The sequence below is a fragment of the Myiozetetes cayanensis genome, unplaced genomic scaffold (assembly GCF_022539395.1).
Source record: "Myiozetetes cayanensis isolate MyiCay16 unplaced genomic scaffold, myiCay2020 scf27, whole genome shotgun sequence".
In the NCBI taxonomy this organism is placed as follows: domain Eukaryota; kingdom Metazoa; phylum Chordata; class Aves; order Passeriformes; family Tyrannidae; genus Myiozetetes; species Myiozetetes cayanensis.
Window position 1 is genome coordinate 2,764,688 of NW_026087488.1, and position 22,775 is coordinate 2,787,462.

The window sequence follows — 22,775 nt, forward strand, 5'->3', positions numbered from 1 at the left end:
TCTGCCAGCAAGAAAAACATGACACTGAACTCCTTGCTGAACCTAATGCACGAAAAATCTGTTTTCCTCTGCTTTTCACACTGGGTTCAAGACTCAGCCCTTCCACAGGGGGGGAACATGTCATGCTCTATTTGATTAAGATATATTGGAAAAACAAAAGCTTGCTTCTCATGGGAAACATCCTGCAAGTGCTGCCCCAGGCCACGACTCATCCCATTCTTATCCGTGAAGTCATTACACCTCTCCAGAAGGTCTCACCACGGACAGCCCGGGGTTTATCTGGGGCAGCAGCACCCAGCTACCCACAGAGCAATCTGCTGGGTGATTCAGAGGGAAAAGCTGGGTCTGGAGGTGGCTGGTAAATATGTCCATTCAGTCTGTCTGTCTGTGCTGGGAGATTAAAATGCCTCCTGATTCGCTAGGATGTCTGGTATGTGGTGCTGGCTGGAGATGGGGTGAAGGATCCCATACCTGGAGCATCCTCAGGGGACACAGGGGACACAGACACCCCCCCAGTGCTCAGGGCTGCTGTCACCACCCCAACACACCATTCCCAGCCCTGGATTCATTTCATCACCACGGGGCTGGTGGTTTCTATTCCCCCTTGGGGCCAGGCCTTGCCCCGCAGGGCAGAGCGGGGGGAAATTCCAACCCCTCAGCCACAAACTCCGAAGATGAGTGAGCAAGAGCCAGGGGGAGCAGGCACGTGGTGCCCCTGTCTGCACAGCAGGGCCACGGGGCTGCTCTGGGGAGGACAGGAAAAGCAGATGCTTTGTGAGGCTGTGCCCACGCTGCTTTCTAAGGGGGCAGAGAGACCCGAGCAGGGGAAGGCACAACTGCAAGAATCCAAGTTTATCCTCTGGTGCTGACAGCAAACAAATAATCAGTCAGTATTCTCTCCTTGCCCTTCCACTCAGCTTACTATTTCTGAGGAACAATCACAACATCCATTCAAACTGACACTGCCAGTGGTGATTGGCTTTAATGCCTCCAATTAGAGGTGGCTTTGCACGATTATCGTTATTTCCAACCTGCTCAAGGAAGTAGCGACACAAAAAGGATAAAGTTCAGGCTGTGCATTAAAAAAAAAAAAAAAGAAAAGAAAAAAAGCAGAAACTCCGAGGCAGCAAATGAGGAGAAAGCACAACGTGCCCTCCTGGCAGAGATCTGAGCCGGAACCGCCAGGAGGAAGCGGGGAGCAGATAAGGAAAACACGGCGTCAGCACCTCAAAGGTAAAGTCCAGCAACCTTCAGGAGGAAGAAAAGGCTGCAACCACCCTCCTATTAACTCCTCCACCATCCCCCTGCCTCCTCAGCCTGTGCAAGTGCAGATCACTGCAGCTGGCTCAGCACAGCTCCAGCGTTACTGTGACATCAACGCTTTGGGGACGTCTGAGAGGTTCAGGGCAGCCCACCCTGTGCAGACAGAGACACTTCCCATGAGCTGTGCTCTGCCACAGTCCCAGCTCCAGAGGAGCCATCCAGACTCTGCCCCACGCCCTGGGAGCCGCTTCTGGACCTCCCAGTCACCCCAGTTGGGCTCTGAGTCACCAGCTCTGGCAGTTCCCGGAGGGGCACTGGGGGAGGTTATTGCTTCCAGCTGCTCCACAGCCCCTCTCCCTGGCACTGGGAGAGCAGGAACAGCCTGGCTTGTGCCCACAGAACCTCAGCCACCCTCAGCTTCAGCTCCTGTCAAGGTTCAGGGCTCAGCTCAGCTCCCAGACCGAGCTGCACCAGTCACAAGGGCTGGTTTTGCAGAGCCTGACCTAAAGCAGCAGTGCTGGTTTTTACTCTCTGCAGGTACCTCTGGGTGTCTGACACATCCAGCACTGAGGGGGACCAAGACCTCACATCAGCTCCTTGAAAAGGCCACTTTTCAGCCCAGATTTTTAAAGTGCAAGCAAGCCAGCAGCAGGTTTAAGAAAACACCCAGGTTACACAGCTAATCCAGCAGCAGTGAGTGTCCAGGTTAATTCACCAGAGCCCTCCAGCTCAGCAGTGCATTATCAACAGCAGTGCATTATCAACAGCAGTGCATTATCAACAGCAGTGCTGCAAGCCCAGGTGAGCTGTGAGCAGGAGTTCCTGTCCAGATAGCCAGCAAAAGTGATTTTTAAAAAAAAAAAAAAAAAACCACATCTTGATTCAAGTATTCCAGGATATTTCAGCTCACTGTAGAAAGCTCAGGACAGCTGGAGGAAGGAAAGGCACAAAGGAAACAACGGACAGACCGAGAGTCACAAACAACCCCCACACAAACAGGCTCGCTTCAACTCAGTTTGACTTCATTTCTGTCTCCTGCACCCTCTCTGTATTTTCCTCTCTGCTGCCTGGGCAGTTCAGTGGCAGTAACCTGAGCACAGACAGCACACAAACCCACTTATTCCCTTTGTTTTAGGTTGCCATGTGAATTGGAGAGGGAATGAACACCTCACTTCACACAAAGAATCCAGGGCTGGGAAGGGGAGCAGCGCTGCACCTCCCACCTGGCTGAGGCAGCTCAGCTTTTGTGTCTCACTTGTCCCTTCACACACGGATACTCCTGGTTTTTCTGGGCTTACAGCAGTTTTGGAATGGTCCACCTGGAAAGAGCAAAACCTCTCCTGAAGCTGATAATCTCTGCAAAAATACTCCTGTGTTAAAGTCACGGGAAAATAGAGGGGAAAAAAATGAGAGGAATTTCTGTGGATTTCCAAATTATCCTGTCCACTTCCTAAAAGTGGAGCAAACCCTGTTTTGTGAGCTTTTCTTTTTAGAGGGACTTAAGTAATTTTATCAGGAGTCCCCTTACGAGTTGAGCTCCTGGAACCAGAGAACTAAAAGGAATTAAGTTTGATTTGAAAAACTTTTTAAGTAGTCCTGGCAGGAAACAGTTTATTTGTGTGGGTTTGGGTTTTCTATAATTATTTACACCAAAAACATTTTTTTTTCCCCCCAGGATAATAGACTCATTATTGCACAAGTGTCTGGAGTTTAAATCTTCAAATTCTAACCTAAACCAGTTTGGGCAGGGCCAAAACACGACTCCTTTCAGCTGCAAACAGACACTTTTGAGAGGCCAGAATGTGACCCCTCGAGGCCAAACCCGGAGCCAATTCAGAAGGAAAGTGAGACACGGGGGCCTCAGGCCCAGCTAAACCCGGCTCTGTCAGTGCCTTTCTGACTCACTTCTCCTTCGGGGCACATTTCTGCTCTGAAATCTTTGCTGTGCTCTCTCTCCCACCCTGCTGCACAACAGCCCAGGAAGAAACAGTGGCTTTCAGTGCCAAATTCCAGCCGTGGAGAGCTGGGGTGGCCTCGGCACACAAACCATCGGCACACAAACCATCGACGCCGTCCCTGCCGGTTCCTGTTTGCTCACCCACGGCACAAACCCCTGCAGCGTTGCCCCACCTGGCTCTGGAGCAGCAGCAGAGGAACCAAACCACGTTTAGGAACCAAAAACACAAACAACCAAAGAGCCAGAGCTCGCTCTGCGCTCCTGAGCGGTGAGGAATTCGCTTCCATTCGTCCCATCCCGGACTGGAACATCCGCACAGAGGGGACGTTATCGAGCGACAACCACGCGCTCTGAGCTCGTTTTGCCTCAGCCACATCTTTCACAATCCCTTTCCCAGAGCTGAATGAAAGCAAAGCACGGGCAGAGCACTGAGAAGGGATGGCCATGGCCCACCAGCCCAGCCCAGCCCAGCACTCCACCTGCTGTCCCTGCTGCAGAGCACCCCATCATCCACCTCATCCCATCATCCACCTCATCCCATCATCCACCTCATCCCATCATCCACCTCATCCCATCATCCACCTCATCCCATCATCCACCTCATCCCATCATCCACCTCATCCCATCATCCACCTCATCCCGGCATCCACCTCATCCCGGCATCCACCTCATCCCATCATCCACCTCATCCCGGCATCCACCTCATCCCGGCATCCACCTCATCCCATCATCCACCTCATCCCGGCATCCACCTCATCCCGGCATCCACCTCATCCCATCATCCACCTCATCCCGGCATCTCCCCCTCCAGGATGTACAAACACCAGAACTCCTGACAAGCTCCTCTCAGTCATCCTCTGTTGGTGACGAGGTGATTCATGCTGCTCATACTTTAATACGCCACCAAGAGAGGAGAAAAGCTCTCAGGACTGAGGAAAGAGCCGTCCCTGCGCTGCTAAAAACAGTATTTAGAGTCATTAATCATAATAGTTTTATTTCCTACAAGAACCACATCACGATCGCTATTTTTAAGGGCTGGTTTTTTTTTAAAGAACTGCGAAAAACCTTTAATGGGCTTGAGGAAAAGAAGCCAGCAGACTTGTTTTGAAAGTGTCAAGAGTGAGAAGGATTCTTGGAAGAGCGGCCTGCTTCCCTGATCTGCTCCGTGCCAGCCCCCAGCTCGGTGCCAAGTGCAGCACGAGGATGGCTTGCCCAGAAAGACATGTCAAATCCTACATTTAGTGCTGGCTACAGCTAAGGGAGCAGCAACAAACCAGGAACCAGCAGTGCAGGCAGTGTTGAGGCTCTTTGTACAGTACAGAAAGTTCCTGAATGCCGGGAGCAGCAGGAAAAAGCCTGTTGTCAAACACACACCACTGAGCCCTCCCTCTTACAGAGATGTTTGGAGAAAGGCCTGGTGAGCAGGAAAAAAAATGCAAATCAGATGTGAACCAAAGTGAACCTGGGGCAGTAACTCCCCCTCCCACACCGAGGCTGCTTCAAACTGTAAATTGTACATTAAGCAAGCTTTCCTCGGCTCAGCCCGGGATCTCTCCTGGCACTGGAGCACACGTGGCTCCAGGGAGCAGCTGGTGAGAGATGCTCTGAAGAATCCAGACAAATGAAGGTTTTCAACACTGGAAAAACAGCTAAGCAGGCCAGGGAAAGCAAACATGAGAGTCATTCATACACTGCAGCTCTTGCATAACCACCCCTGTGACCTGCCCTGGGCTGGGACAGCCACGAGTTTGAGATGGGGATCCCAGAGCCAGCAACTGGAGGGGTGTGTTTAATCCAGATGCACCTGTGGGATGGCTGCAGGAGCCTGAACAGGTGCCCACATGCCATCAGCTCTTGGATGTGCCCTCCGTGGCACAGACAAGGCTGCAAGACTCCCCAGGAGCTCAGCAGCACATGGGTGGGCCCACGGGCATTGTTCTCCCAGCGTGTAATTGCATTCCCAACAATCTCCCTGTACATCCAGCTTTAAAATGAGCAATTAATTAACGGCAATTTGAAAGCACTTAGCTGGCTCTGTTCTCTACTGCCAGCCAATCCAGGCACTAGAGCAGGGGTGGGCTTGCTCTGTTTTGTAACTTCTTCTTTGAGTCAAGAGGAGTTTTAGCATAATGGAGAAATGCAATTAAATTATATGGGACATGAAAAAGACACAGACAGTAATGCTAAAGTTAACGTAGTGAGTTCCACACTTCACCTGCCACCTCTCTCCTTTTAGAGGGAACTGCTGCACAAATAACAAAGCAAAATAGCTAGGAATTCCTCCCTTTGAAAGCTCCTGATTGCTTTGTTCCTAGAAGGGTTAAACCCAGAATATCAACCTGAAGTGCTTTTCCCCTCGTGTCCGTGCTGCGTGCTCCCTCTCCCGCAGCTCCCAGGAGGAGCAGATAACCCATCCCAGGGACAGATGGCTGATGGAGCTGCAGCGACAGGGACACTCAGGGACCCGGCGCGGTTTGTCGGGGCCGGGCTCTCCCGTTCTCCCAGTCCTGTTCTCACAGTCCCGCTGCCATCTAGTGGCAACAAGCTCCTTGGAAACCCTGCGGTGCTGCCCGGGCCTCCAGAGCGTTAATTCACCTATTTCTCCTGCAGTGTCACACACCGGGTGGTGTTGGTCTGATGGTGCCTTCTTAGCACGTTTTATTCTATAACCACCTCCTAATTCTTCGGTGCAATCTGTGCTGTTTTCCCCCCTCGTCACAAATTTAAGTGAAGCATTTCCCTCTTGGATTCCAAATAAATGCCTTCCCTAATAGTGTTAAATCAGTTTCTTTCCTGGTAATCTTTGGAAGGCTGTTCACCTCCTAAACCCCCACCACGAACTCGACTGATAAGACAGTAGAGAAGTTACATTTTCTATGTATTTCTGTATAAATTACTTCAGTGTCAGCTCAGGTCATGGCCTGAACACATCCACGAGGCTCACACCCCCCACAGGACAATGGAAGTGATGCATCAGGAAATTTAATTTTCCCACGTCGAAGTAATTTAGAATTATTTAAACACCTGGATTTTCAAACACAGAGGCAAAGAAAGGTCCTTGCCCTGTGCTCTCTGCCCCCACAGTCTGTAGGACAGAAGCTACACCAAGATTGAGGCTCCTGCAGATGCCACCCCATATTCCAGGCACTGCCCTGCTGTGGGGAAAAGCAGGAGTTTCTTGTTTCTTGTAGTGTTTGCTGTGTTATTGTTAATGATTAAAGCAGCTCTGAAAGTAAACATCTGTAATTGTTCCAAATACAAGATGACATTTGCTGCATAAACTGGTTTCAATTATTTTGTGGCCATGAATCCTTTTCTTAAATCCAGGACAGTGGTTTCATAAACCAGGAACTAATCCAATGGCCAAAAGCAAAACACACCCAAGCATTTCCCTGACTTTCTTAGCTGAGCCGAGATAAACAACATCACACAAATTTTCAGAAGTTACTTTATCTTCAGTAGAAAAACATTTTCCTTCCCATTATTTTCAAAGCAAAATTAACACAGGTTGAAGTTGAAACCAGCTGCCTGTTTCAGTTAGAAAAATGTTCATTTAAATATGCTGAAAAATGTTAAATGGAAACATTTGAGCTGCACACGCTAGAAAACACTTCATTTCAATCAGGGAATTGAGAGGACAGAGCTGGCAGATTTTGACTCAGTGTTTCAAAGTGAGGATTAAACAGCAGGTTAATATCTCCAGACGAATAAAAACAGAGCTTAAAAACGACAAAACCAGGTGACACAGTATAGAACATGAACAGCATTCACCAGAGCTTATTTTCCTTTAGAAGTACTTCACGTTTAGGACTTAGAGAATATTTATTTATTCTTAAAAAATATATAATAATTAAAATATTCAATTCAGAAAGAACACAGTGAGGGAATATCCTTACCAAATAGAGCAGAAAGGTGTGGAGACCTGTTCCAAGGCCAACAGAGGACAGAATGCCCAGTCCTACCCAGTAGGCACACCAGAAGAACTTCTTCTCCATATACCTCACATACTGAAAAAGGAGTCACAGAAGAGGAAAAAAAAAGCCAATTAGGATATCTCCAAGGGAGAAAATTAAACCTACAAACTAACACAAACATTTATCTGCATGATAGTGGTACCAATGGCAATGTCTTACACTCCCAGTGACGCAAAAGCCTCAGTCTTTGCCTTCACCACAAGTTTTTAAACAAGCACTTGAAAACAGTGGGGGTATGAGAGGTGTCACAGAAGCAGATCTGAACCATGAAGCTGTTTTATACCTCTATATATGTCAATTTAACTGGTCAGGAGACCCTTCCAGAGGAATGGAAGGAACAATTTCTTGGGAACTGCCAAGTTCCCCCGTGACTCAGGTTAACGTCACCCCTCGGGAGCTCACACCACTCCTTCACAGCAGATGTGAGGGACTGCTCAGCACCTGAGGTGTGCTTGCTCAGAGCAGATGAGAGGTGCAACACCCACAGATCCAGCAGAACAGACCAAAGGACGCAGCTCATCCTCTCCGAGCCACAGCTCATCCGCACACAGCGGAGGAGTCACGGCACGGCAGAGGAAGGACACATTCTAATTCCATGAAATCCCATCCAGCTCCCATTCAGGGACAGGGAGCATCAGTCACCCAGGAAAGCAGCTGTGAAGTCTCCTACCTGCTGATGAGCTCCCTCGATGTAATAGGTGGCTGTGAGCGTGGCCAGTGCCAGGAGAACACACACCAGGATGCTCCGCCGGTGCCACAATCTTAAAGACAAAGGGACAGTTAGGGTTTGTCACACCGACCACGCACTCAGAGCTGCCCCTGCACACTGGCTCTGCCAGCAGGGGCAATGCCAATGGCAAGTTTGCCATCATGAAAGCAGAAAGGTCCCAGGAAAATACCTGGGGAGCCTTCACTCTTTGGGGGGGAACCTCTGCTTGGCTGCGGAGCGAGATCAAAGCTCAGCCCCGCAGAGTTTGGTGCTCTTACAGAAAGAGAAACAAAGGAACTGTCTGGAAACAAACACAGTGTGAGGACAGCTCAGCCTGGGCAGCCAAGGGTCAGCCACGGGCCTGAGCTGTGGCAAAGCAGGCTCAGCACCGACCCTGGGCAAGGGGGGATTCCCAAGTGCCATTCCCACAGGGACACACCTTGGCATTAGTTTGGTTCCCTGATAGTTGAAATTAATATCTCTGAGCAGCTCCAAGTTTAATAAATACATTGAGTTAATTAGGAAGTTACTGCAGTAAAGGGAGAAAATGTTTTCCAGTGCCATTTGCTACCAAATCACTTTTGAGCCTGTTTGGTTTTACTGGGTTTTTTTTTTCTCTGCTTGATGTTTATGTGGCCACACACAGCAGATTAGCAAACACACTGATTATTTGCTATTATGTTGTCACTAATGATATATAAAAAAAGGCAAGAGCTGGCATCACTTAACATTCTCAGACTCTAATAGCAGACTATGAACATAACTTATCTAATCAGACAGAGAAAGACAGAAACATGAGACAACAGAGGAAAACAGTCACAAATGTTTTATATTAAGCAAACTGAAAAAAAAAAGCACTCGAATTATTTTAAAATTAAAGTTAGTGCCGCTTGCATTAGCATGACAATTGGATTTTCAAGAGATTGCCATTTAAGTCACAATTTATGCAGTGGAACACAGGAGATCATTAAGAGTCAATCTGAGGTCTCAACTTAATAGCTTGTAATAGTCAGGGTTATTTTGTGTGCAGACAACACCAGTGTGCAGCTCAGCAGAGGAGGCAAGTGCTGCCTGTAACAGAATCTGATGTCTAGGAAGCCAAATAAGATTGGAGGTCTTAAAATAAATCCTCAAATGTTATTTCTGCTGGGCTGAAATGAAAGCTTGGGGGTTGTCAGAAATGGCTGGAGTCAATAAAACAGTTCTCAAAGACAATTCCACGGTGGCTGAAAGAATGCACAGAGTGAAATAAGGAGATTTTCTGGGGGTGTGGGGTGTGAAAGGGGATTAAGAGGGGGTTAGATCCTGTCCTCTCACTGGGAAAATGTTTGTAAATTCAACCCCCAACACAACAGGGCCCAGTTACCAACACAAGCCCTGCGTGGCTGCCGCTCCTGGCACTTTCACCGTAAATTGTCCTCGTGTTTTGGCACCCCAAAGCCTCGAGCCTTGTGCACCAGCAACCAGCTCTGCATTTCAGCACCAGCAGGGAATGGTAGGAATAAATAAATAAATAAATTCCTCGCTGGAATAAAAGCCAATTTCATCCAGTGTGAAAATAACACTCAGTGCTTTAATGAACCATTTCCTGCTGGGGAAGGACCTGCAGAGAAGCAAAGTCCTCTCTGCAGCACCACAAACACCAGAGCAAGTTCCACCTGAGCCTGAGCCCTGCCCTGAAGATCGTTCAGTGACACCAACACCTCCATTAATAGGTCAGTATTTATAACACTGCAGCCACAAGTCGAGTATCTCCTGCCTCAGGGATCCCTCAACACCGTCCCTCTCCTTCAAACCGGAATATTCAAGTTTCCATTCTCCCATGGACACCTCACTGCATTTATGTAACTTAGGCAGAAGGTCTGAGTGCCCAGCTACAAGTGGGGTGTGTTCCAAAGCCACCTTTGAGGGACAAAAACACACATACTTTCTGGAAAAAAAAAATATATATTAAAAAAAAAAAGATTTTTCAAGCTGTGAATCCCGAGGGAAAGTGAGATGTCAGAATGACCTACTGAATCAGAGCATGGGTTTCCCCAGAACGCTTTAGTAGAAGTTAAAGAAATGGTCTTTACTTTATGGTCCATTCCTTCAAGTTTATTAGAGTTTCCAGGCAAAAATACTGCAAGGTAACAAGCGGTTGTTTCCACAGCACAATGTTCAGCCTCTCCTCCCGCTCCCTGCGCTTCCGTTCGCTCAGCACAGAGGAATCTGCAAGGGGAAAAACACCAAAATAAAACAAACCAAAAGGAAATAAATCAGTAAAAGCAGAGGTTTGCAGTTCAGGTTCTACCCCACCCAAAAAATACCTTGATTTTTTTTTTTTTTTTTTAATGTGTTAGGAAGTTAAGGTGAGCTCTCAGCCATCTTTTCTACCCCTCACAAAGCATCTGCTCCGGGCGCCTCGGGAATGCCCAGCAAAGGGATGAGGTGGTTTGTCCATCCACGTAGGTGACTGCTCCAAAAATCCAACCAGCTCGGAGTGCCAAAGGTCTGGCATCCCCAGCAGCCTCTCCTGCACGAGGAGTTAAAACCAGCAGGTCAAGTGTGACTTTAGCACTGTGCAGAACACGTTTCACCCTGAACTTTTAGGAGGGTTCCGTTCCCAGAGAGCTGTTCCAGAGTTCTTCCAGGGAGCAGGATTGAATTCCATGGCTCTCCATCCTCCCTGTAACTGGATAACAGCACCTGCTCCCAGGCAGGAGCCTCGGGCTCTGGGAAGCCTGGGCACACTGTTCAGCTTCTCCCAAGGTGCTCCCATGGAAAGGACCTGCTTTTATCCATATATTTATATCTAAATTCCTGGGACTGGCACTACACGTGCAGCTGGTTTGGTTACAGCAGAGCTCACCACCAGGCACTGCCACACAAGTGCAGAAAGAAAGGTTCTTCCAATAAAAGTGTTATTTTGTGCTTAAAACAAGCTGAATTAAACCCCAAAGCCCAGCTATTTCTTGGGGCAGAACGGCTTGCTCAAAGGTCACCAGGCTAAAAAGCAGTAATAATTCTTGAACTTTTAGAGGAAAGGAATTTTGAGGGAAAAGATACCACTGAACGATGGAAAAAACACCCAAAAGTAACTCTTGTATCCAAACAGACACCAAACTTGTTTAAACATCCCTTACTGCACAGTCAAAACACATGTGTTCTATTTGGCACTGTAATATTCAGACATTTTAGGCTCAGAAAGAGCTGTTGTATTTAAAATATTAACCTAACCTGAACCCCAGGCACACTGTAAGCCAAGATGTATCATTTCAGTCTTATCCTTATCAGGTATTTGCACAGGAGTTGCACACCTTGTTATTCACACAGCCCATTCCAGTTTGTGTTCCTCAGAAAAAACCAAAATCAGCTGCTTTAGATGAACTAACAGAAATCCCACAATGGCAAACCCAGGATAACCCCCACGTTCCCTCAGAGTCACAGAATGATCTCAGCCTTTCAGCAAAAGGCTTTGATTTGTTCCTTGCACACACACACAGAGTTAATATTTAAATTTCGCTGCATTCGCTGCCTCACGAATTTCAATTCTCTGCTTTTTCACTCAATGAGCGCAACAAAAACGCTCCAACCTTGTTTTTACGACCTTGTTTTTTTTGGTAAAGGTCAGGAAAGACAATGGGGTAAGGCTGAACACAACTTGAGAAATCGCTTGATTACAAAACTTAATTAACATGGAAGTGGCACATCCAAAAGCTGACAGGAAACCAACCAAGATGATTTTAATTTCCACGCTTTCCTACCCGGCACGGATCTTTGGGTGACACAAGAGCTCTCCAACAAACCTCTTTGGGTTATTTCTCTGAGCTCCAAGCATTAAGCCCAGGCCACTCCAGGCACAGCAGCAGGAAAAGCAGAGGCAAGGCAGGAGGGGAAGCAGTTAAAGCTGTTCTGGTGGCCATTCATCCTGGAAACCAATAAATTACAGCGAAGCCGAATTTCAACAGAAGAGAGCTAGAAATTGGGAGGGTAATAACTGGATTTCTCCCAGAGTAAAACAGATTTTTTTATTACCAAGTGCTAAGTTTTCAGTGCCAAAGGGTGGGGCTGCACAAAGCCTGACTTCTCCAGCCACGCAGCTGCCAACAGAGTTTGGGTTTTGAGCTCAGCCCTGGGGCAGCCCCTGTTGGTACCTGAGGCAGCTTTACAGGGCTGAAACCTGCCTGAACTCTGGCAGGAGAAAAGAGTGTTAGGGAAATGGGAATATAAATGGAAGCACAAAACTACTCCATGGCCTTACAATGCATAAATCCTGCAGACTTGAGGCTCAGAGATGACTGAGGCTCCCAAGATTGATTCAGGCACTGAGGCCCTTCACGTTATGTGGGATAAAGTCACTGAATCCCAGAATCCCAGACTGGTTTGGGTTGGAAGGGGCCTTAAAACCCATCCCATTCCAAGCTCCTCATGCCACTCCCAAGATCAGGATGCTCAGGGCCCCAGCCAAGTGCACCAACCTCGCTTCCTTTTCAGTGTGATGTCATTTTAGCCCCCCAGGTGGCCAGCTGAGCTCAGCAGGTGAGTCCCACCTACCTGTGAAGTTGCCGTTGTGCTGCTCTTTGCTCATGGCCGTGCGTCTCTGGTCACAGTCTGTTCCATTCTCTGCCATCTCATCGATCACTCTCCTGGGGGGATCTGAGGCAGGGCAAAAGCAAAGAGCACAGAGGTTTGGGTTTGGAAGACTCCCTGAACTCCACAGTCCAAGGATCCAGCAGTTCTCCCAACCCAAAGCACAGCTACCCTGCATTCCACCCCTGAGCAGGAGAACAGATTCCATTCCCCCGAGTGACAGAGATTCAAACATTTCCACCCACGCAATTCTAAATTTTTCACTCCAATGACAAAACTCCCTCACTCGTAACGACCCCACAAAAGCTCCTTAAACAATCCCTTCCACGACCCAGCCCACTGTTTGGGCTCCAGGAGCAGCAGAGCCTCACACAGACCTCACTTCAATCCTCAGGGAGGAGTTTCAGATGGTTCTCACCCCGGCACTGAAGCTTCAGGTGTGCAAGGAGAGCTCAGAAACCTCCCAGCCTAAAAGTTTAACCCTCAGCTGGTAACTGAGATACAACAAGAGCTGCAGCTGCACAGCCTGGCATCTGCAAACCAGGAAAGGCAAACTCTTCAGGGGACAAGGGCTGTGTGAGGGGAGGCCCTTCCCAAAATGTCCTTTCTCTCTGCTGGTTCAGCCTCTCTCCAGAGAGATCAGCCCTAAAAACCCAACAGAGCAGCTTTCCCTTATCCAGGAGAGTAAATAGTGCAAGAACTAAAAGCCAGCACAAACCAGAATGTTGCAAGAGCTTCTTTTTTTTTTTTTGCCTCAAAAAAAAAAACAACAAACCAACAAAACCATCTCAGACCTGAAGTGCTGACAATTCTTATGCAACCAAACACACAGAGAGTGGCCAGTCTGACTCCCTGCTTTAAAAACCCTCTCCTGAATCTTAAATCTGGAATTCTCTTTTGGAAAAGAGGGTCCCCCCAAAAGCTAAAATATCTTTTTTTTGCACTGCATTTCTCCCTGTAAGCAAAGGTGATTTACAGTTTTTGATATGCTGCTTTTGTTGGAAAGAAAAGTAGTGCAATATAAAACTGTCCAGTGGAGGAAATTAAACTTCTACAGAAGAAATACTTCCCCTTTGATTTATGCTGGGCTCAAGGGCCAAGCAGCAACTCAGGTTTGGTAAACAGCAGTGAGATCACCCCTTTTGATTCAGACTGCAATAATTTTGTCACATTCCAAAATAAAACCTTCAAAGATTTCAGACACTGCATTTAATATTTCCAGGGTTTCACAAGCCAGATGTTCTTCCACACAGGTACAAGGCTCGTGCATTACTTGTAGCACACACAGAATTGCCAGATAGAATGTGGTTATGGAAGGGGTTTTAGTTAAAAGTCAGTAGTTAAAAGCATCAAGGTCCCAAGGAGTCCTTCCTCCAGCACCTCCTCCTGACATGGAATGTGCAGAAACAGAGCTCTGCCCAGTTAAACCAGCCAGCAGAAAATAATCTCAGGCCTGTTAGCTTTTATTCACTGCAACCTGAGCCCCAGAGTACCCAAACCACCTAGAAAAATTAATAAAACAGCTATAAAAAAAAAAAAGCCATAACACACAGTAATAAAAGAGGCTGCTTGTGAAAAATGCCAAGGGCTCCACAGTCAGCCAAGGACAAGGGGAACGAGCTGCTGCAGTGGGAGCTCGACAGCATCACTGCAATCACCTGCAACCCAGGGATTGCTCCCAACTGCCTGTCAAATTCCAGGGAAACGGGATCCTCTCCCTCTCCTCAGGGCACTTCAGGCCATGCTGGCACTCTGCAGGTCGGTGGAGTTACCCCAGCACTCAGCTGAGGATGGCAATGCAAGGCTCAAATGTTCAGCCATCCCCCAATTCCAGCAGGACCCGAGCTCCTGGGGATGGGGAGTGTTTCATTTCTACTGACTGCACTTCCCTGTGCTTATCTTTGCTGCACATTTAAATATCTGCTTTAGAAAATAGGCAATATGAGCTTAAATACACACATTGAGCATCACACACAGGTATCACCCACATTTACACACACACAGCTCTGACTGCAGAGGGCAATATTGAAACTGGACCCCCCCAGGTACAAACCCTGCTGTCCACAGGAAGCAAAAGCCATCCAGAGATGTGCACAGAGCCACCCAAAAAACCAGTGCTCTGCTTTAGGGAACTTCAGTCACGTTTGGTTGACTTAAATACAGCAAAAAAACCCAAAAAAACCCCAAAAAACCCAAGCAACAAAAAGTTCAGTGGGAGCCACATGGTCCTCATTGGGGATTCCACCGTTTTTTCTGGGTGCAAATCCAGCCTCCAAAGTTCAAGTCCCGGTTGGTTTGGTCTCTGCTCTCAGCTCCACCACATTCCAAGGAAGTTCAGTGACTGGAATACAAACTGCTCTCCAAAAGCCAGGCTGTGCACAACACAGATCCCACTGCAATCCATGGAATTTCTCCATCCCTGGGGGTCTCAGGTGCTGTTCCAGAGGTGTGGCAGCTCCCACAGCCACTTCTCCCCTGCCTGCCTGGCAGGGCACTAATCCAGGATTAGCTTTGCATAACACCACCTCCAGCACACAAGTCAACATTTACAGTGAAGTAGATGAATAATCCCCTTCCACACTTGTGCAGAGAGGAATACTTGGTAAGGAGGTTCAACCACCCTGCAGAACAGCTCTAAAAATTCCCGTTTAAAATTCCAGCTGACTTGGGAGAACTGGCCACCTATGACATGGCAACTCAAGAGAGCAAACCTTTCCTGGTTTTAGGAATCACTCCCTGGTTTATCCAGGTCTAATTATACTTAAATCATCTTAGCACAAGGGGCTGGAGGAGGCACATGCAGCCAGCTCAGGGCTCCTGATCTGCTGTGCTGATTGATGCCCGTTAGAGTCACCAGTCCTGCACTAATTCCTCCCCCCAGGGATTAACTGGAGGGGGAGTCTGCCCCAAAATGGAGTCACCCTTCATTAACTGAGCCCATATTCCCAAGTCTACACCCAATCCAGGAGAGCTCACCACAGGGAATTAAATTCCAGCTGCTGGACAGAACCTCACTTGCTGACTAAAAAAAAAAAAAGACAAGAGTTCATCCCTAAAAAATAAGTTTGCCAGCTACATGGAGTAGTTACCAGCAAACACAAAAATAAACTATTTAAAAGAGAGAGAAAAACAACTGTGACCAGTTTTTGTATGAGGGTGGCTTAGATCATTTGTTAGAGCTGTGCTCACACAAGAACTGCTTTGTGGGGCTGAACAAAGAGCCCACAATGCACCACTGGGCTCCAGCGCAGCCCAAAGCAGCAAGAATGAAAAGACAATTATTGCCAGTCAGAAATGAGAATGGGTCAACAAGAAGGGTTGATGGGAACTGTGACTGGCACTTCTCAGCATAAGTGAGACAAAGCAAGGCAAGCTCTCGGAGCAGGAGGACGCGACAAAATCGGGCACTGCAAGATCTGCTCTCTGCAATCAGAGACAAAAGGCTCCTCTCTGAGGCTCTGGGCAGGCTGGGGAAGCACCCAAGTGTTGGGGGCACCTCCAGAAAGGGAACAGGTTTGGATGAGGCACTTGGGTGCTTGCACTCTCACTTGGAGGAGCAGAAGGGGGCTCTTGCTCTGGACTAAGGATTTCGGAGGACTCTTCTCCAACGTGCTGGAACAACAAGGAGGCTGTTTTAATGACCTCCCTGCTTCCCCAGACATTGTTGGAATCACTAATTCTTTTTGCCAAAGAAGTCCTGGAGCCCTGGCTCTCACCCCCACCACAGTTCCTGCTCTCACAGCTGGCACACCCAGAGCTTGGAGCATTTTGCTGCTGTTGGTCCCAGCACCTCAACAACACTCCCAGTCTCGTGCTGTTCCTGGCATTTGAAGCCAAACACCCCAATCCTGCTGCTTCTTTCTGCTCAGCTGTTCTGATAACCCTTCCTCCTTCCTTCTCTACATCATTGTTCTTCAGTTACACAGGAATAAAGGATTAAACCCCAGCCTTTGCAGGGGGGAGAGGAGCTGCACTAAACCAGACTAAACCTGTGCCAGGGGTTTGTTTCAGCCATCAACTGCTCTACAGAGACACGATGCACTCAGGGAATAAATTAAGTTTGGAGAGCACTTTCCCTCCAAAGCCAAAGGCTGCCTGGCCCATGAGCACGTTTAGGTAAAGGATGGGATCGGTTTTGAAGTGAAACATTACCTGCCCTTCAGCTCTGTCCCTCTCCACTCCTTCCCCAGGATCCAGAGGCAGTGGAACAGCCACCTCCGTGCTCAGCTCTGCGGCTCTCGAGCCCAGAGAGGCTCCTCTTGCAGCCCTCCTGTCCCTGCAGAGCAAGATAACACTTGTCCATCATGTGACACAACTGACACAGCCCCTCTCCTGGAGGTTAATAACTTTCCTCGAGGCAGCAGAAAATAGAAGAAGTAACTGCTTGGGTTTTTTTTCCCAGTCCTTTAACACCCCTGGGAAGCATTCAATTAAAATAAATTAGGGCACATCTCAAAGATGGCCCAAATCCCCACAGATTTAGCTATAATGGGTTATTTTGATAGGAGTGCATTTATTCCCATACTCAAACTGTTTTTCTAACTGAAATAGTTTAATCCCTCAAAGGGAAAGTAATTCAGTTAAAGACCACAGGTTTCCATTTTGTGGGTTATGCCTCTGTACACCAGACCTATTTTCCAATTCCTACCCAAATACCATTTCAAAAGAATCCTCTTACAATTTAGAGTTAAAATTTCCATTATTTTCTTTTCCCCAGTACAGAGACTTTGGAACACCTTTTAGGAAGGACTCATTTAATGTTGTTGTAACCTGAGTTTCAGGGATGCCATGGAATTTCTTTTGAGGTTACTAAAATTCTGTCCCTGCCATTAAGGCCACCTACATTAAACTGTCCTGGAAGACGGTAGGAAAATAAAAAATACACATTGTTTGGGTTTTTGCAGGGATCTCACTGTGTCCCAGCAGAAAACTTTCACCAAAAGTGATGGCTTGGGAAGACTGGGATGGGCAGAGAGAAAAGGCTTTGGAGAGAGAGGCCACAGAGCACTGGCAGACAGACTGGAACTTAATATTCAGGTGACTAAACACAGTCTAATTCACATCCTTAATTCCAGAGGGCTGATCAGACATCCATGCCCACACACTGCCCAGGTGTTTGGCTCAGCCCTCAGATGCATCCTGAGCTCTGAAGGTGAAGTCAAGCTCTGTCCTGTCACCCTCCCTGAGCTTCCCGGGGCACCGAGGGAAGAAAGGGCACAGCAATTGCCAGCACACCTCCTGCACAAAACAGGCCAGCTAAAGTTGGACCAGGAGAGAACAAAGAGCTAAAACATAACCCCAGCCCTAAGAATCACCACCTGAGCCTTCCAGCCAGTGCAGATTTGGCAGGAACTTTGCCTTGATCCTCTTTTGAAAGCGCTGGGAGAGAGTTCCCTCCCAGGGGGCTGCCTGAGCCTGCCCAGCTGGGCATGGACAGAAGCACCCGACAAAACCCACAGAACACAGTGCCCAAAGTGAGCTCCTGAGGCAACAAGTCCTGCATTTTACAGACACCAACAGCCTCTAAGTGGAAGCAATTCAGATTTCACACACTCCACCTGCCCTGGTGAGGACACTCTGCCCAGAGGAGGCTCACAGAGGCGGGTTCTGAGCCCTGGGAGAGAGGAGAACATTCTTTCCATCAGTTTAAACACACTGAACAACTGCCTGCCTCACTAACAACATCCTGCTGCCTCCTGGGGTCCTCTGCTCAGGGCAGCACCAGACCCAGCGAGGTCTGGGTAGTTCACCCTGGAACAGGGACACAAAAAGCTCAAGTGTTGCAACAGCTTCAAGGCTGTGCCCTTTGTGCTCAGGGGATGGCAAAGTCCACCCAGCTCACACTTCCCCACAAGGATCAGAAGTTAAAGTTCCAACCTGCAGGTTCCCATCACCACACACCAGGAGCTGCAGGGTTTTTTGCTTTAAATCCACGATTTTTTTTTAAGAAATACGAGATTTCCAGACACTCACTGATTACACAGCTCATTCTGAGCAGAGGTCCAGTCAGAAACATTCATAACATTCAGAAGATCACAGGAAAAAAGGCTTTAAGGTGGAAATAATGCAAACACTCCAGCTAAGAGACTTGTTCCCGGTGAACTCACCTTCCTCATTGCTGCCACCCACTTGAAAGGCACTGAGTCTCCTCCTCCCCTTCCCCACAGCAATTGCAGACACCCCTGATTTCAGCTGCTCAGTAGGACACGGAGCAAAGCTCAAATTACTCAGCAGAGCTCACCTCCCATTGCACAACTGGGTTTCCAAACCCTCCTCGGAAAACACGGGATGAAGCCATTACAGCTGTCACTTACCCAGTAAGGAATAAATAAGGCAAGGGCTGTTCCAGGCTGCAGGAAGAATGGGTTGAAAGCAAAGAGGACTGGGATAACAAAGCCTGTTTCAGTGAGCTAATTAAAGCATTAAGAAGAGCTGATATGTGTTATCATGAGGCAGGATGCTGCAAAGCATGAGAGCCCCCAGAGAGGCGAGGAACCCAGCAAAACAACCCTTAAAGAGCAGAATTTTTAACAGCAGTACCCCCAAATCGACCTGTCTGGCAGGTGAGACAATCTTAGAAGAGAATTCCTGGCAGCTGAACAGCACCAAAATCCACAACACGGGTTCTCCAAGGCATGAGAGAGTAACATCAGACTTTCTGCACCTCAACCCACATTCTCACCATTAACTAAACCAGGATACCCACTTGTTGGTAAGCACAGAGAGCAGAGAAAACAAGGACAGCAGAGAGCCGGGAAGAAATGGATAACCAGGGGATAACCTGGATTCATTCACAGCACTTTGTAGACAAACAGCTGCTATCAAACACTTATCGCCCCTTCCCTCGGGTCACCCGCATGACCTGCCAAACATCCAGGAGGCACAACTGGAACAAAAGCTGGGAATCTTGCTGCTTTATTACCTCCTGTAAACACCAGAGCACTGAAAACCAGACACACCAGCAAGGGGCTTAACCCCGGCTCAGGAGAAAAGAAACACGAGGAATGCCCACGGATTTGGGCCTCACCACCCCGAAAACCCCGAGCAGCCCTTAGGATGGAGGACGCTGGTGGTTCCAACACCGTAATTCCTGCTGGGCAGGCGGACAAAGCGCGTCGGTCCCGACACCCCGCACCCAGCAGAGCGGGGCGAGTCCATCCCAGCCCTGCCGGCGTGCTGAGGGAGCAGAGCCGCTCTCACCCAGAGGGACGAGCCGGCAGCACCTCATTTATCCACACCAATTTATCCATAGAACCTGAACGCCGGCGAACAGCGACCTCCCCTCCTCACCCTCACCGCGCTCCCTCCCGCCCCCCGCTCCCCACACGCGGCTCCAGGGCCAGGTCTCTCCCATCCCCCGGTCTGTCCAACAGTGCCGGGTCACGGTGCCCCGGGACCTCCCGGAGCCGCCCGGGGTGGGGTGTGCCCTGGCCGGGGTGGCGGCGGAGCCCCCCGCGCCGTGAGGGGACGGGCAGCGCCGGGCGGGTGCCGCGGAGGGGAGGAGGAGGCGCCCGCCAGCCCCGCACTCACCGCGCTCGGCGCCGGCAGCTCCGCAGGGCCCGGCACGACGCGGAACTGGGCCCGGCTTAACCCGCCCCGTCCCGCCCCTGCCTCCCGTCACTTCCCGAGCGCCGCTGCCCTCTCACCGCCGGCGGGAGCGGCGGAGCCGAGCGGCTGGGCGGGCGCGGCGGGTGAGCGGGGACCCCCATGGCCCCTCATGGCACCTTATGGCCCCTCATGGCTCCTCATGGCCCCTCATGGCACCTCATGGCTCCTCATGGCTCCTCATGGCCCCTCATGGCACCTCATGGCTCCTCATGGTCCTCTCCTGGCTCCTCATGGCCTCCCATGGCCCCTCGAGGGCCCGGCTCGGTGCGGTCCCCGCCCGGTCCGTGCCCCGTTCCCCCCTCAGGCCCAACGGCCGCGGGCCTGGCGTGGCCGGAGCTGCCGAGCTGGGGCTGGAGGCGGCCCCGCTCCGCTCCCGGGAACCGGCACCGAACCGAGTTGGAGCGTAAAACCCTCCACCGTTTTACCGCTTCTCTGCGCGTTTTTAGGTGTAGTTGTGTGGCGTGAGGGAAGGCGGAGAGAGCCGGGGTTGTTCAGCCCGCAGAAGGCTTTGGGGTGACCTAATTGTGGCCTTCCAGTGCCTGAAGGGGACTTGGAGGAAAGATGGAGCATGGAGTGACAGGGCAAGGAATGGCTGCAAATTGAAAGAGAGATGGGATATTAGGATGAATTCTTGCCTGTGATGGAGGTGAGGCCCTGGCACAGGTTGCCCAGAGAAGCTGTGGCTGCCCCATCCCTGGAAGTGTCCGAGGCCAGGTTGGATGCAGTTTGGAGCACCCTGGGATAGTGGGAGGTGTCCCTGCCCGTGGCAGGGGTGGAACTGGGTGATCTTCAAGGTCCTTCCCAACCCAAACCACTCTGTGAATCAGTGATAATTTGCCATTTGTTCTTAGCTCTGTTCCTGAGCTGAAACCCATCACCAGTGAGGTGTCTGCAGTTAAAGACCTGCAGCTGGGGAGGGAGGAAAGGTACCTGAACATCCTTTCCCAATGAGAGAAGCTGGAATTGCCCCTTTTGTGTTTCTAACAAGTGTTCCTCTTCAGATAACCAGGTGAGAGCTCACCAAATGCTCAAGTAAATTCTCTTCTCCCCTTCCACAGCCAGTCCCCAGAACCCACCATGGACTTTCTCCCCAAGCTCCTCGGCGTCGTGGCTGGAGTGGCGTGTGGTCTGTGCCTGGGATGGGGCTTCCGTGGGAGGCTCCTGAGGAAGCGCAAGGCTGGAACGGCTCCACCTGCCAACAACCTGGAGGGCGAGGCGGACGTCATGGCAGAGTCCGGGGAGTACAAGATGGTGCTGATCGTCCGCAACGACCTGAAGATGGGCAAGGGCAAAGTGGCGGCCCAGTGCGCCCACGCCGCTGTTTCTGCCTACAAGCAGGCGGAGAGAAGGAATCCCGAGCTCCTGAAGCAGTGGGAGTGCTGTGGGCAACCCAAAATAGTCCTCAAAGCTCCCGACGAGGAGACTCTGGCCCAGCTCCTGGCTGAGGCGAAGCGCCTGGGACTGACCGTGAGCTTGATCCAGGATGCTGGGCGTACTCAGATAGCTCCAGGCTCCAGGACCGTCCTGGGGATCGGGCCAGGGCCAGCTGATGTCATAGATAAAGTCTCTGGTCACCTTAAACTCTTCTAAACTAGGACCAAAAAGAGTCGATGTATGTCAGTACTGAAGGGTTACGATCCAAGTTTGGGCGTTTTTCCGTGTGCTCTCCCAGTTCAAATAAAATAAGCAAGTTTTTGTAAGGTTTAAATTTGTAAATCATGAGTTTCTCTGGCTTGTGTGTTGTGTTCCGAAGGGGGGAGGAAAATGCTGGGCTCAGGGGGGTTGAGGAAAGCAGAGGTGGCAGTTTTACAACCCCCAGGAAGGAACCCCATGTATTTACAACCCGTGCAAGGGGTTGAGGATTTTGCGTGGTGGGTGGTAGCAAAGTTCAAGAGAATTCATCCCATGTGCTCAAACTGGCAGGTTTCCCCTTTCTGCCTGTTTTTGAAGAGATCCATTCCTTAACTCAGAAAGTGGCTGAAGCAGTTAAAAATCCCCCCAGATTGCTGGGGGGGGGAACTGCAGCCCTGCCCAGGTCCAGGGAGAGCAACCCAGGTAGGCACTGGTAACCAGTACGGGACTGACTGGTTAAACTGGGTCTGCAGCCAAGCCTTAGGAGCCAGTAAATTGCTGTGGGGAGCAGCTGCAAGCTGAGCTCTGAGCTCTGGATGGGTCTCTGTGGCTCCTACAGAAATGTGCAGTTTAGCCAAGGTGGGAGTTACCCCCAGCCAGCCAGCTTGGCACACCGGGACTAACTTAAATCCCATTTTATTTGGGGTTAACTGCTCCTCCCGGGTTCAAGGAAGGAGTTACAGATGCTACTGGACAGTTCAGAGCACACTGATCACAGCTCAGGCAAATTCTACTGTAAACAGGGAAGTTCCCTGCACTTCCAGCTGCTGGAATTTCTGCAGGTCAGTTTTGTAACAAATCTGGTTTGTGAGAACTCTGCTGAGCACCTTTTACAGCCTCTCAGCCACGCTGGAAAACAGTGCCAATGGGACAGGCTGTAAGGGAGGGAACAGAAGGATCTGTCTCCATCAGTCGTGTTTGTGGAGTCAGGGGGAGTGGCAGAGGGGCTGACATGAGTTTTTATACTGCACAATCCTTTCAGAGACATCACTGTGGAGCTCCCAGGAGCGAGGGAGAAGGGGATTTGGCCTCAGAGTTGGATCCTGACACCAAGTGCGGC

General features: G+C 49.7%; 2 protein-coding genes across 6 annotated transcripts in view; one reads left to right on the plus strand and one right to left on the minus strand.

Moving 5' to 3' along the window:
- VMP1 (vacuole membrane protein 1) overlaps positions 1–20,070 on the minus strand; it is a 54,398-nt gene extending 34,328 nt beyond the window's left edge. The window contains exons 1-6 of one of the 3 annotated variants that reach the window (XM_050321558.1): positions 20,006–20,042; positions 16,628–16,751; positions 12,440–12,541; positions 9,979–10,114; positions 7,865–7,955; positions 7,117–7,227 (exon numbers count right to left, since the gene is read on the minus strand). In XM_050321558.1, coding sequence (XP_050177515.1) covers positions 7,117–7,227; positions 7,865–7,955; positions 9,979–10,114; positions 12,440–12,515 — 414 coding nt within the window. In that variant the 5' untranslated portion in view covers positions 12,516–12,541; positions 16,628–16,751; positions 20,006–20,042. Of the gene's footprint in view, positions 1–7,116; positions 7,228–7,864; positions 7,956–9,978; positions 10,115–12,439; positions 12,542–16,627; positions 16,793–20,005 lie in introns of those variants that run through there. The other 2 variants (XM_050321559.1, XM_050321557.1) reach the window with 2 other exon arrangements.
- A 44-nt stretch (positions 20,071–20,114) lies between these two features.
- PTRH2 (peptidyl-tRNA hydrolase 2) lies at positions 20,115–21,791 on the plus strand. 3 transcript variants are annotated; one of them, XM_050321806.1, is made up of 2 exons: positions 20,115–20,166; positions 21,142–21,791. In XM_050321806.1, the coding sequence occupies exon 2, from the start codon at positions 21,161–21,163 to the stop codon at positions 21,671–21,673; it is 513 nt and encodes a 170-aa protein (XP_050177763.1). In that variant the 5' UTR covers positions 20,115–20,166; positions 21,142–21,160; the 3' UTR covers positions 21,674–21,791. The 3 variants fall into 3 exon arrangements, with proteins under 3 accessions (XP_050177763.1, XP_050177766.1, XP_050177765.1); XM_050321809.1 differs by having other exon boundaries at positions 20,147–20,166; positions 21,146–21,791; XM_050321808.1 differs by lacking the exon at positions 20,115–20,166 and adding an exon at positions 20,341–20,729.
- The last annotated feature ends 984 nt before the right edge of the window (positions 21,792–22,775 follow it).

Excerpts from the sequence above, each read along its gene's own strand:
- PTRH2 (XM_050321806.1), top strand. The coding sequence starts at position 21,161 with ATGGACTTTCTCCCCAAGCTCCTCGGCGTCGTGGCTGGAGTGGCGTGT.